Genomic DNA, 13872 nt, shown 5'->3' on the forward strand with positions numbered 1-13872 from the left:
GCCCACCTGCTCTGCTCCTTCTGACTTATTACTCTCCTTGTGTGCTCGTATCCGTCTTCGGCTGCCATTTTGCCATGCAGTGGTGTTCTCCATCAACTTGCCGTTACTGTTCATGAAATCCATTGGTTCATATTTCTTAATGTAACCCCTGGATCTCCTTTTTTTTAAATCATTCACATCATCCCTCGGTGCTGCTTGTGTAGAAATGTCTCAAAGTTGTCCCCAGCACTTTAACTGTCTTTGATCTGTGGTTGCTTGCAGTCCACTTCGATAGCACCAGTCAGAATCAAAACTCAAGGAGGCCCAAAATGCTCCCCAATTGAATTATATGACTTCACTTTAGTGTTGTGTGGAACACTTTATCAAAAACGCAAGCTCATTTCATTTTCCAACAATCTACAATTGCTTTACCATCTATTACATGATAGTTATAATTATTACTATTATAGAGACATCATATTTTCTTATGTGTGTGGTTTTTTTTTGTTGTTTTGTTTTGTTTGTTTTTGACTATCCTTCAGTTTTTTTTGTTCATGCTGTGTTCTGGATCTCTATTTCTTTTTATGCCAAAATGGTGTTGCTGAGCAACTCGGGAGTTTGACATACAGTGGAACCTCGGTTCTCGAACGACTCTGAGGTCGAACAAATCGGAGTTCGAACAAAAAAATAGAGAAATTCTTGCTTCGCAGTTCGAACAAACCTCGGAGTTCGAACGCCGGTATGACGCGTGAATGCGTACGCGAGGGCGGGATGCTGAGCTGCGTACGGGTGTAGATCGCTCTCTTTCTCTCTTTGTGACCAACTGTTGTCGCGTGCGGACGTGCTGCGTTTTGCTCTCGCGTTTTATATAGGTGTACGAAGTGTTTTAGCCCCTAATCATGCCTCCAAAGAAAGTCAGTGCAAGCAGCAAAGGAATGGTTTCGGTGTTCGAACAATTTGCTTTTCGAACAGGGTTCTGGAACGGATTATGGTCGAGAACCGAGGTTCCACTGTATTAGAATTAGAATTAGAATTAGAAATCCCTTTATTGTCATTGTACTCAAGTTTGCAACGAGATTAGAGAGCTCCCCTCTCCAGTGCAATACAACAATAATACAGACAAATATTTAAATTAGATAAATAAGAGCGTGCAATGGAAAATAATACTGAATAGGGTATATAAAGACACATCACGATGCTGTTCTGCAAGGTAAGGGTGTTCTCGTGTGTGCGTGAGAGTTCAGAATGGAGATGGCTCTCGGAAAGAAACTGTTTCTCAGTCTATTGGTCCTCGATTTGATGCATCTGTAGCGCCTGCCAGAGGGCAACAGGTCGAACAGGTGGGAGTTTGGGTGGGTATTGTCTTTGACGATGTTGAGAGCCCTTCTGAGGCACCGGGCGGTGTAGATGTCCGACAGCGAGGGGAGAGGGCAGCCAATAATCCTTTGCGCTGTTTTGACTGTCCTCTGGAGCCTCACTCTGTCCGCCTCAGTGCAGCCGCTGTACCAGGTGGAGACACAGTACGGTCAGCAGGCTCTCGATGGACGAGTGGTAGAAGGCCAGCAGCAGCTTCCTGTCCAGGTTGAATTTCCTGAGGACTCTCAGAAAGTGCAGACGCTGGTGGACCTTCTTTACCACTGCTGTGGTGTTGTGAGTCCAAGAAAGGTCGTCGGAGATCTGTACTCCCAGGAACTTGAACGTGTGGACCCTCTCCACACGCACGCCTTCGATGCAGAGGGGGGGCGGCACCGTCTTGTTCCTCCTGAAGTCGACGACAATCTCCTTTGTTTTTGCAATGTTAAGGTGCAGTCTGTTGTCCTTGCACCAAGCCGTCAGCCTCTTTACCTCCTCTCTGTAGGCTGTCTCGTCACCTTCCGAGATCAGACCGACCACTGTCGTGTCGTCAGCAAACTTGACGATGGTGTTGTTGCCGTGGGCCGGGCTGCAGTCGTAGGTGTAGAGGGCGTACAGGAGAGGGCTCAGCACGCATCCTTGAGGGGAACCGGTGCTCAGCGTTCGGGTGGAGGACGTGTAGGGGCCGAGCAACACAGTCTGGGGTCTGTTGGTCAGAAAGTCCTTAATCCAGATGCGTGTGAGGGCAGGGAGGCCGAGAATGTCCAGTTTGGCGACGAGGATGTCTGGGATGATCGTGTTGAATGCCGAGCTGTAGTCCACAAAGAGCATCCTTGCATAGGTCTGCTGTTGTTCCAGGTGGCCCAGCACAACATGCAGAGCAGTGTCGATGGCGTCCTCAGTGGATCTGTTAGCCCGGTATGCAAACTGGTAGGGGTCCAGAGTGGGAGGAAGGCAGTCCCTGATGTGCTGGAGAACCAGCCTCTCGAAGCACTTCATGATGACTGGTGTGAGAGCAACAGGACGTGGTTGTATTGCGATAAGTATTTATTGGAAATGCAGTCAGACAGAACAAGATTTGAGAGGGAACAGCAAAAATCAACACAGTACAATAACAGTAATCGGTATATATTTTACAGGCAAATATTGCCTGTGTATCGAACTGCTTTTGGGCTCCTCTGTAAATTAGTCAGTGGTATGGCTTCCAAGAAAGTTGAGCGTGGTCCTAAGAAACCCTGGGAAGTGTGCATGGCATCTGCTGAGCTTTCACTGGTTAGGTAAGCCCCCCTCAGTTCCATTTGCCGGAGCTTTGCTTGCATGGAGAGAGGGAGAGGGAGAGACAGCAAGAGAAGCGAGCAACAAATCACTCTCACTCGGGATCACACGCCATTCCACGGTGCGCATGTTTTTAGTTAAACTTCCTAAAACCAGTCCATTTCATTACCTTCTCTTTTATTGTTATTTGTAATTATTTTACAATACAGTGCTCTATTTCTTTAGAAAAAGCACGATTTAAAGGTGTTGTTTTCGGGGTTGCTCAATCAGATTAATGGTCCTAATTGGATTAATTTCATTGTGTAAAGTTGATCTGAGCTGCAAGAGTATTCAAATAAACAAATTTTACTCAAGTCAATTGGAAGTTAAAATACTTGCACTTGTTTAATCTTTGAATATTAATTTCTTCCGCATCCTTTTTAGGCTGCAAAAAATGAGTTCAATTCAATATTCAATTCTACATTAATTTTGGTTTATACGAAATTGTGTTATTTGAATGCATACTTCACAAAAAAAGACTCATTGATAGTAACGAAATCACACATGAATGCCAACCTTTTCAAATTACTTACACCCACATACATACTTGGCAATAAAATAAGCCAAATATCAGTTGAAGAAATCACTCTTCATTAAATTGTTGAGTTGCAATGTTTTCCTAATGCAAATAATAGTTACTACCTTATCCTGTTAGAGCAGGGGTGGGCAAACTTTTTGATTGGTGGGCCACAATGGGTTCTGAAATTTGACAGAGGGGCCGGACCCAGGAGAAGATGAATGGAATGTTTTGGTAACATCACCGCATCACAGAAAAAAAATACATTTAATTTTAAATGAAAGTGAACAAAAGCATTACAACAAAATATCTGTGTTTGACACACCAGAGTATATAGAAAATAAAACACTAACAAGATTTTTTCATTGAATTTTTTTCAAGTTCGTCGGGCCGGATTAAAAAGTTTAACAGGCTGCATTTGGCCCAGCTAAGGGGTCGTAGTTTGCCCACGCCTTTGTTAGAGTATAAGGTGCTCCAATCGAAGTGTATGAAAGTCTGCTACTTGGCTCTAATATCTAACAACGTAGGCCAAAAGGAGACGAGTTACAGCCTAATCAACACTTGACGGTTGCTTGTTTACGCCAGTGTGTCACACACAAGGACAGTTTAGAAGTGCAGGCTTTGCGTTATTATCGATCGGGTATGGGGGGATAAACGGGATAGTGTGTGAGTGTTTATCTCTTTGACAGATTACACAACCTGGGTGTCGAGTGTGCCTGTAAATAGAAACTGAGAGACAAAATCACCTTTCTCATTTATGGCACTAAAAAAATGGTAAAATTCAAAATACGTCCCAAGGTCATCAATCTAAATATGTCCATTCCAGGTCTGAGTGTGAGTGAGGACCCTCCTCTTCATAGAGTGACCGGCGCTCCTCCATCGACAGATAACCAGAGAGGTGCACCATGTCGCAGTAACAGCCTTCAGCCACCGTCCACACCAGCACTGCCGCGCCGATACCTGCCCGCTCAACCAAGAAGCTCCCCTGGGGGTCAGCAGAACAACATTTTTTTTTTAATTGATTGATTTATTTATTTATTTTACTCTCTGCTCCTTTATGCTCCAGTGTAGCAAAGTTCAAAATGACAATCCTCTGTTGACTGGTCACATGAATTGTACTGTTCCAGTGCCACTTTAAACAAGTGAAGCAAACTGCACAACTGTACTGTGCTGCTGCGTAGAAACAAGGCCAATGAATGCGCAGTGAAAATTTGTGAATTATTCCTCCCCGTTGTTATTAACTAATTTTCGACTCCAAAAAGATAAAAAATCTTGCTGTGCTATTTTATTGCGCACAAAATCAATTTTTATACTTTGTAGTTTTACAATACAAGCAGGTTTTTCATACGAAATATTAACCACAAATTGTCTGGATTTATATCGTTTGACAAATTCATATAAATTAATAATTTAAATCAAAAACATCAAAATCATTTTTAAATTAGGCCATTTGATCGTTTAACATCATCCTAATGTCAAATTTCCTGCAAATAATCAGAATAATATAAATTAAATTTTGGTGTTTCCCTTAATAAACTCTCAGCTTTAATGCGATGATCATGCCAATGTAGAGCTGTGGTCTTCAATCCTGTTCCTCGAGTTCTGTTGTCCTGCCTGTTTTCCTTCTCTCCACACAGCTGATTCAAATGATCAGTTTTGCTATCCATCTGCCGTAGACCTTTCTGATTATTTGATCATTTAAATCAGATGTGTTGCAGCAGGAAAACAGGCAGGACGGCAGACCTCAAGGGACAGGATTGAAGACCCCTGATATGGAGGAAACGTCTAACACAACAAACCGACACAGTTATCTGCAGCTCAGAAATATCAATTTGGGCGTTTTAATTTATAATGTGTTCAGGATCAGACTTTTTATTCCTTTATTTTCAAAGCCCATCTCCTCTTTGCACAGACAATAGACACACTTCTTTAATGAGTACAAAATCCTTCACTGTGGCCCGCCCACTCCCACTGACTTTCATCCATTCCAAAGTGTCTAGATAGCACATTTCACAGACTGTTCTAAATTTAGGTACGGTTTCTTAAGACCCACACATCACACCCACTCCCACAGCAGATCTAATCTGACTCACAACAGAAGAATTGATATCGGAAAAGTCACCCTAAGTATCATCCGGAGTTTAGAATTGGGTTCCGTTTTGTCTGGAAAGTTTGTAAGAGACATGTGGCGCAGACTGATGATGGCTCATACTTCTCAGTGAGCGTGACTTTGCTTTGACCTGGATTCCGATGAAATATTGAGCACTTTTAGTTACACAGAGCATAAAAGCGGTTGAGGAATGTAAACATTACTGTGCTAACATAAAATCCCAAATGCCTCCAATCATTTTACAGCAGTCTTTGTTGTTGTAGGTGTGCTACATTTGTGTAATATTCAACATTTTTATGATAAGTTGTTTCGTTCTTAATGGCCCGGAAACAATTTGTTCTCTCCTATCTTGTATTTCATGAACTGATTTTTATGACAGATTAATTTATTTTTTTTAAATCAGTTCCAACCTGGTCGTTGAGGCCTTCTTGTTACGCAGAACAGAAAATTACAAGCCTGGCAACTCTTACTTTCAAATGTTTACATTTTTAGGGCAGCCCATTTAAGCAGAAAAGGAGTCGCACGGTGGTGTGAAAGAATCATTAGCAGAGAGCTTTGTTCTTTTTGATTGATTTGTTGTCAATACTTGTTCTAAATAATAACAAATAAATAACTTAACCCATAAGAACCCACGGTGACACCAGTGTAACAAACACTTTGAACTCCCCTGTTTCTTTGTTTTAAAACTTTTTGCCTGACTTTAATGTAAAATATCATATCCTAATTTTGCTTATGATAGAATATTTTCACTACAGGCAAACTATTGCTTAATCTTTGTAATGTTTTACTGTTATTGTCATATTATTTGTATTGGAAAATATGAAAGTATCATAATGTCACTCCCAGTCAAAGCAGAGTTGAATGAAATATTGGTTGTTTAACAGTTGGCAGGAAGGAGTTCCAGCGGAGTTCAGAGGTAACACGCTCCCTCCCATCCTCCCCAAAGAGGCTGGCAGTTGTTCCACCCAAACCTCAGTCGCCAGGTCAGTTTTGCATTTCAGACTTTTTCAAACTATCTCTACAATATAACCATTAATCACACAAACATATTTTCCAGACTACAAGTTGCTCTAGAGGATAAGTCAAACCAGCCCAAAAATTGCATTTGAGGAAGAAAAAAATATATAAACATAAGTCGCACTGGGGTATAAGTCTCATTTTTTGCAGGTAATTTATTTTACAAAAAGAATGATCAAAAACAGACATTTTGTTTCATGGAAGGCTATTTTTGTTATTTTTTTGTTTTGTTTTATTTGTATTTTGTTAGGGCTGTATTTGTGTTAGCATTTTATAACAATGCTAACACAATGATGGTTATTTTGCTCGACGATAAATAAACATGAACAGGAATGGTGTCCAGTGTTAATGTGTTTGGGACACCTGCTCTGTTTGAGAGGCGGTTGCACCAAGAAGGCCCTGCCGCAAAGTCCTTTATATTCATCGCCTGAGCGTGGAAACGTGTGTTTAAACAGCCAGTGGCGAACTCGTTCTTCTAGCTGTGACCGTCTTAGCCACAGGTGTCAAACTCCGGTCCTGGACGGCCGCTTTCCTACATGTTTTCCATTTCCCCCGGCTGCAACACACCTGCTTGAAATGAGCAGGATACTTACCAGGCTTCTTCAGAGCTTGCTGATGAGCCGATCATTTGAATCATGTGTGTTGCAGCCGGGAGAGATTGAAAGCATGCAGGAAAGCGGCCCGCCAGGACTGAAGTTTGACACCCATGATTTGGTTTTCGCAGTAAATGTAGCCTTTACCCTTTCCGCATATCCCCAACAAGTTTCTCATTCACTCCAAATGTACTCGCTGCTGCACGATGACTGTTTCCAGCTGTAAATTTCACTACTAGCAGCTTTGTAGTCTGCAGAATATGATTCTCTTGAGGGGCATTGGGGTTCGATCGTTCTCAGTTGTCTTTGGAAGGAGTCGTAGATAGTGTCTAGAGTGCCCTCTTGTGGTTGTCTGTAAAATTACTTTTTCTTCCCATGTCTAAATTGCTTCAGAGTATATATCGCGAGACCAGCCAACCTATAAAAAAGAGGGACTTATTGTCCGGAAAATATGGTGCTCATGATAAACAATCCTATAACATTCATCCATCCTTTATCTGTACCGCTTCTCCTCACAAGGGTCGTTGAGGGTGCTGGAGCCTATCCCGGCTGTCTTTGGGAAGTAGGCGGGGTAAATCCTACAACACTTTACCACAAATTTTCTGTCACATTCTTCTCTACTTGATAGTCAGCATTTTCCGTTTCTTACTCGGATTTGAAAATAATAGAACCTAGAGGAAGGTACATGTGTGGCAATCTGAAGGGTGAAAAATGTCAGATTGTTTTGAAATGTAGCGGAAACTGGCTGGATGAGAAATGTTTGCTTTATTAACCCTTCGACCTGCCACTCGCACACTCCATAAACTCGTAAATACGGTGTGCGGTAGTCACTATTCTCTATCTGTCAAGTATCGTTCAGATGTGTCCTGTCGTAGCTTTTCATTTATGCTCATCATTTATACACATTGCGGCAGTTTTCCATACCATTCTTTTGTCTCCTTTGCCTACAGTCATTGTCTGGTTTCAGGTAGCCCCCTCTCCTCTCTTCTTTATCCAAGCTTTTCATTATATCACCCCCACCTTGCGCAAACTGATTTTTCACTCATTATCTGGGACCCTGCAACCCAACCCGGGACTGGGTTGTCATGGAGACTACCCCCCATGCGTTAATTGACTGCACGATAAGGTCGAGGCAGTCAAAGTGTGCAGCGGTGTTTCGGGATTGTTAATGTTAACAGGGCATTTTTTATTCATTTTATTTGGCTTTGTGGTGTTTTGTTTGCATAAAATAACTTCAATTTATTTTCATCACAATGTCCGCCATTGAAAAAAGGATAGGAATTTTTCTCAGCCAAGAAGACTAATGCTGTCACCGCATGCCAAGGTGACTCACGCATTTCATTGGCTCGATAGTTAAAATTAATCTTGAATTTATTCAAGTGGAGTATGTTATTTTGCAAAAAAAAATAAATGCAGAAATGTACTCAGTACATGTCGTAGAGTACATTTTACTCCAAAAAAGATTATATTTCATACTCAGATGAATATTTTACTCTCAAATTTTACTTTGTTATTTCAACAAAATGTACCAAATGTGTAGATTAAAATGTACCCCATGAAATGTACTGTGTACATTGAGGTACTGAATCTTAATATGGTTTTATTGATTGTTGCACGTCAGCCATGAGGCGGTCATGTTAGTCGTGAGATTAGATGGGACCCCAGGGTTTTTCTGTGCAAAAGATTCAATTAAGTCGCTCATTTATCAGGTGAACACAACCATTAGCAGCAGGCAGGTCAAATTTCCTTGCATGATACTCATCAGGTTGATTCATAATTACGCAGATTAAGTGGAAATATTTATGATTATATGATAGTGGGGTACCCTGAGATTGGCTGGTGACCAGTCCGGTGTGTCAAAGTCAACTGGGACAGGCTCCGGCAGTGCAGCTAATGGATGAATGATGACTGGTTCTTCCCTCCCTATAGTCCAGCCAGGCCAGCGAACTGCTGGCGGACCGGCCCGGGGTTCTGTGCCCCCTGCCTCGCCTCGTCGTGTTCCTCCCCTGAAGCTGCAGCAAGAGAAGGAGGATGCTCAGCAGAGAGAAGAAGAAAGGAAAGCAAAGGAGAGAGAGAATGAGCAGCAACGTGAGGAGGTGAGATTTAGGCAAATTTAGTACAGGGACCCTACCAGTGATGCCATTGTGTTTTCCGTCGCATAAGCTGGAGAGGCTGCGTGGTCGCTGTGAGCAGCAAGAGAAGCAACTAAGAGCCCTTAAAGAAGAACTGAGGAAGACGTCTTTGGGTTTAGAAGCCTTCATCGTCACCACTCAGCATTACTGCGTCAAGGTGACAGTGCTTATTATATACACAATACTGCGTTAAACTATCCCACTCTTGAGTTTTGTGCCAAGAGTCATTAGTGAAATGACACATTTCTCCATGGTGATTTGGATTGAAACGTAGGCTGCGAACACACTCAAGAGCACATACAGTATTTAACACGACGAGGTGAGATTCACGACGCAGTCCCTCTCCCAGGGCGTGATGATTATGAGCGAGAGTGTTCGTGAGTGAGCGGCGGGAGGTTGCGGGGGAGTCCAGTGTGTCACAGAGCTTCTCTCTTGCAGCCTCCTGAGTCCTCGGGAATGATTTAACCTGTGAGGTGACCAGACGTCTTTATGGCTGCTGTCTGAGAGCAGCAATCACCAGCCTCTAGGTGAAGATGAATATGAAGAGGTGTTGGCGTGTGGGCTCATGAGAGGAACTCTTAGTGCCACCTGCTGGAGTGTATCAGTACTGCACCTTGAGTGATAACAATCGAATAGATATTTTGACATTTATTCACATCAATTGCAGCTGTTATCTTTGACATAACTATAAATTTATTAGCATACTTAAAAAAAAAACCCTATCAGTTGCATTAGTTTGCTGAAGCAAATTAAATGATGCAAATGTTGGGACTTTGCCCAACCACAAAAGTGTTTCAATGTTAAAACGATGACCACGACTTTCAACTTGCACCTATTTCTTCCCCCCCATCAGAATCAAATCACCGAAGAGAACGAATCAAACTTGTTCCAGGAAACACAAATGATCAAAGAGCAACTGGGTGAGTCAACATTTCATACGTCTTCCTCGTATAGCTTCTCGCATTCTTCTTCTTAACACCTGTGGTTTGGGACTTTTTGCAATAAGTTTCACATTAAAGTTGAGACAAATAAAAAAGGAAAGCACACAGAATTCATTGTTTTGCTTTTGTGAGCTATGCTGACATGACATTTGAGTTGGAATAACTTTAAAAAATAGATTAATGGCATTCATGATAGCACTGCACGGCACGGTGGCCAAATGGTTAGCATGATGGCCTCACAGTGAGAGACATCAGCGGTCGTGGGTTCGATCCCGGCTCCGGCCATCCTGTGTGGAGTTTGCATGTTCTCCCCGTGCTTGCGTGGGTTTCTTCCGGGTACTCCGGTGTCCTCCCACATTCCAAAAACATGCATGGCAGGCTGATTGAACACTCAAAATTTCCCCTAGGTATGAGTGTGAGCGCGGATGGTTGTTGGTCTCTATGTGCCCTGCAATTGGCTGGCAACCAGTTCAGGGTGTCCCCCGCCTACTACCCGAAGATAGCTGGGATAGGCTCCAGCTCCCCCCGCAACCCTAGTGAGGAGAAGCGGTACAGAAGATGGAGGCATGGATGATAGCACTGTTATTTATATATATATATATATATATATATATATATATATATACAGTGGAACCTCGGTTCTCGACCATAATCCGTTCCAGAACCCTGTTCGAAAAGCGATTTCTAATTCTAATTCTAATTCTAATATGCATGGTGGCTGTTTTGAAGATTCCTTTTGTGTGTCTAACATGTATATATCTAAAACGGATGTAAAAAAGTTAGTGGCCAATGTAAAGTAACATACAAGTAACATACAAAGCTAAGTGAAACATTAACAATTTAGTTTCCCAAAGATTTTGGAAACCGTTGAAAACTTTACAGAGCAGTTTATTTGTTGACGCTTTCGTGTGATTTTCTAAGATATGCTGTTGCACTTTTTGTTACAATTTGGAAAAAAAAATATGTCTAAAAAAATCCAAAATTTTAAAAATCAAAAATGCTTGAACATGCTGCAAATCCAAACACCTGTTTAATAGACACGCTTAAAATGTTGGTGTTTGTATTAATCAAAATGTGCACATAAATATTTTCTCCTTTACCGCATTTGAAAGCCGGCTTAAAATATCGGTTATCGGCCTCCTTGACTGCTAATAATCGCAATAGGCAATGCAAAAAAAAAACGGTCGGTCTCACCCAATAACTGCTCCCTACCTTAACTTTTGTTGAATGAAAAGCCCTGGGGTGACAAAAAAACCCAGATAACAATTAGAAAATGATTCTGCTCATGCTGTTTGTTGTTAAGTTGCTTGTCTCTTTTGAAAAATGGTCACGAGACGGGTTGGGAAAGTTGGGATCAAATTGTCAAGTTGACAAGACGGACTTTTTACGCCTTTTTAAACTTGATTCTGACTGTTTGCATCCATGTTGGCAGGGGAAGCAGGCGTTTTTTAATTTAATTACATTTAATTTGGTTATTTTTTCTTCAAACAGGTCATCAATATGTATGTTGCAACATTCCAAAAAATATTCCTATTGGGGTACTGTGCACAGTGATAGTCATATATTATAGTTTGGGTTCCGGGAACTATCTTTCTGCTTTGATCCATGAACCCAAAAAGTTTGAGATCCTGAGATTTCCAAGTTACACTGTGAATATTACTCATGTGAATTCCAAATGTTTTAAAAACTCTTCCTGGAATGACATTTTCTCAAAGGTGAGTCTTTCGTGAATCCACATTAAAATTCTTAGAACTCATCCCTCCCGCCCAGTGTCCAACTCTGCAAACTGGGAGCGACTCAAGCTGGAAAAGTCTGCAGTGGAATTGGCATTTGAACGAGAGCTGCAGGAGCTGCAGGCGCAGCAGGAAGCGGAACTGGCGGCCGTGGAGGAGAGCTTACGGAAGTGTCACTCAGCTGAGACGGAACACCTGAAGGCGGAGCATCAGTCGGAAATGGAGGAGCTCAGGACCCAGCAGCAGGAGCAGGTGGGGAGCGGTGTCTTGGTCTGAGTCATGTTTATGATAAGTCAATGGAAGTCCTCATTCTTGTGTCGTGTGTCAGGTGGAGGAGATGACAGCTCACCACCAGGCAGCCATTCAGGAGCTTAGAGACATGCACAATATCACCATGGCAACACTGCATGAAGAGCATGCCCGAACTATGAGAGGTATAATTGTAGCTTACATGAAAATAACATGGAACAAACTTACTCTCCCTCACTTCCAAATGCGCATAGATTTAAGGAAAGCTCACGAGCAACAGAAGATGCTCCTTGAAGAGGATTTTGAGAAACTACGACTCTCTCTTCAGGTATGGTCCAGCAACATGATGCTTTTGAAGCTAACGCTGGTGAAAAACAAAATTGTTCATCATTGTGTCTTCTAGGATCAAGTGGACACGCTCACGTTTCAAAACCACAGTCTACGGGACAAAGCCAAACGCTTCGAAGAGGCGTTGAGGAAGAGCACAGACGAACAGATAGTTGTGAGTCTATACTAAGGCAAATCGATCACACTGCACAGCTGCATTGATATTCCAGAGATGCGCATTCCGTCCGTCCCAAACGGAAGCCCATTTTTGGGGCGGAAGGCGAGAGGTTTTAGTAAAAGGACGGACCAAGCAAAGGCGGTAGCGGATTTTCGTCCATCCCTATAATCGTCCTTCATACGTTTGCGTGACATACTACGTGTGTTTTCCACGTTGTAACGAGGCGGCCAAAGGTTCATTTCAACCTACACGGCAAAATGGGCTAAGGGCAAAAATTTTTCGAGTACCGGCATGGTCTGAGACAGATACGTGACATATGACCTATTCAAGGGTGGCGAGAGAAAACCCTGAAGAGAAGTTAGAGCAGGTGTGGGCAACCTACGGCCCGGGGGCCACATGCGGCCCGTTAAACGTTTTAATCCGGCCCGCCAAATTTGAAAAAAATTAAATGAATAAACCTTGTTAATGTTTTATTTTCTATATGCTGTGGTTTTTCAAAGACATGCGTATTGTTGTAATGCTTTTGTTCACTTTCATTTAAAATTAAATGTATTTTTTTTTTGTCCGATGAGGTGAGGTTACCAAAACACTCCATCCATCTGCTCCTGGTCCGGCCCCTCTGTCAAATTTTAGAACCCATTTTGGCCCGCCAATCAAAAAGTTTGACTTTTTTTTTTTTCCTTTGTCGGGGATGGGGGCGAAATTTAAGGCATTGGTGGGCAAACCTTTTGATTGGCGGGCCACAATGAGTTCTAAAATTTGACAGAGGGGCCGGACCAGGAGCAGATGGATGGAGTGTTATGGTAACTTCACCTCATTAGGGATAGAAAATTTTAAATGTAAGTGAACAAAAGCATACAATATATATGCCTTGAAAAAAAACACATTATTTAGAAAATAAAACATTAACAAGGTTTATTCATTTAATTTGTTTCCAAATTTGACGGGCCGGATTAAAACGCTTAAGGGCCGCATGTGGCCCCCAGGTATTAGTTTGTCCACATCTGCTTTGAAGGGACAAAGACGGACAAGGGCGGAGGACGATTATTTTCATGAATAATAACAAAAGTGTAACAATGGAAGGGTGCTCAGGTCGAGGGCAGGGGCGGACGAAGGACCGGCAAAATGGGGTATAGTGATACTAAACTGAAACTCATGAGTGAAGTCGGATGGATTTATAGATAGAAAAATGTTTGCCTTTTGGAGTGTTTGAATTGTCTTTAAATGTTTTACATGCTCCCATGCGACAGGATGCCTTAGCTCCATACCAGCACATTGAGAAGGATCTCAAGAGCTTGAAGGAGGTTGTGGAAATGAAGAACCAGCAAATCCACCAGCAAGATCAGAAGATCTCAAACCTGGAAAAAGTGGTAGGCTCAAATAGGCCACCGTCAATATCACTATTGGTATACTGCGAATATGTCGGACG

At 42.3% G+C, this 13872-nt stretch overlaps 1 protein-coding gene across 2 annotated transcripts in view; it reads left to right on the plus strand.

The window, feature by feature from the left end:
- Positions 1–13872, plus strand: part of mtus2a (microtubule associated tumor suppressor candidate 2a) — a 39415-nt gene that overhangs the window by 20334 nt on the left and 5209 nt on the right. For both annotated transcript variants that reach the window (XM_088279249.1, XM_088279250.1), the window contains exons 5-14: positions 3990–4154; positions 6158–6256; positions 8813–8979; positions 9047–9172; positions 9869–9935; positions 11727–11941; positions 12018–12123; positions 12193–12266; positions 12342–12440; positions 13694–13813. In XM_088279249.1, coding sequence (XP_088135375.1) covers positions 3990–4154; positions 6158–6256; positions 8813–8979; positions 9047–9172; positions 9869–9935; positions 11727–11941; positions 12018–12123; positions 12193–12266; positions 12342–12440; positions 13694–13813 — 1238 coding nt within the window. The remainder of the gene's footprint in view (positions 1–3989; positions 4155–6157; positions 6257–8812; positions 8980–9046; positions 9173–9868; positions 9936–11726; positions 11942–12017; positions 12124–12192; positions 12267–12341; positions 12441–13693; positions 13814–13872) is intronic.

Source organism: Idiotropiscis lumnitzeri, chromosome 17 (genome assembly GCF_059441095.1).
Source record: "Idiotropiscis lumnitzeri isolate Australia: NSW breed Sydney's pygmy pipehorse chromosome 17, RoL_Ilum_1.0, whole genome shotgun sequence".
Taxonomy (NCBI): Eukaryota; Metazoa; Chordata; class Actinopteri; order Syngnathiformes; family Syngnathidae; genus Idiotropiscis; species Idiotropiscis lumnitzeri.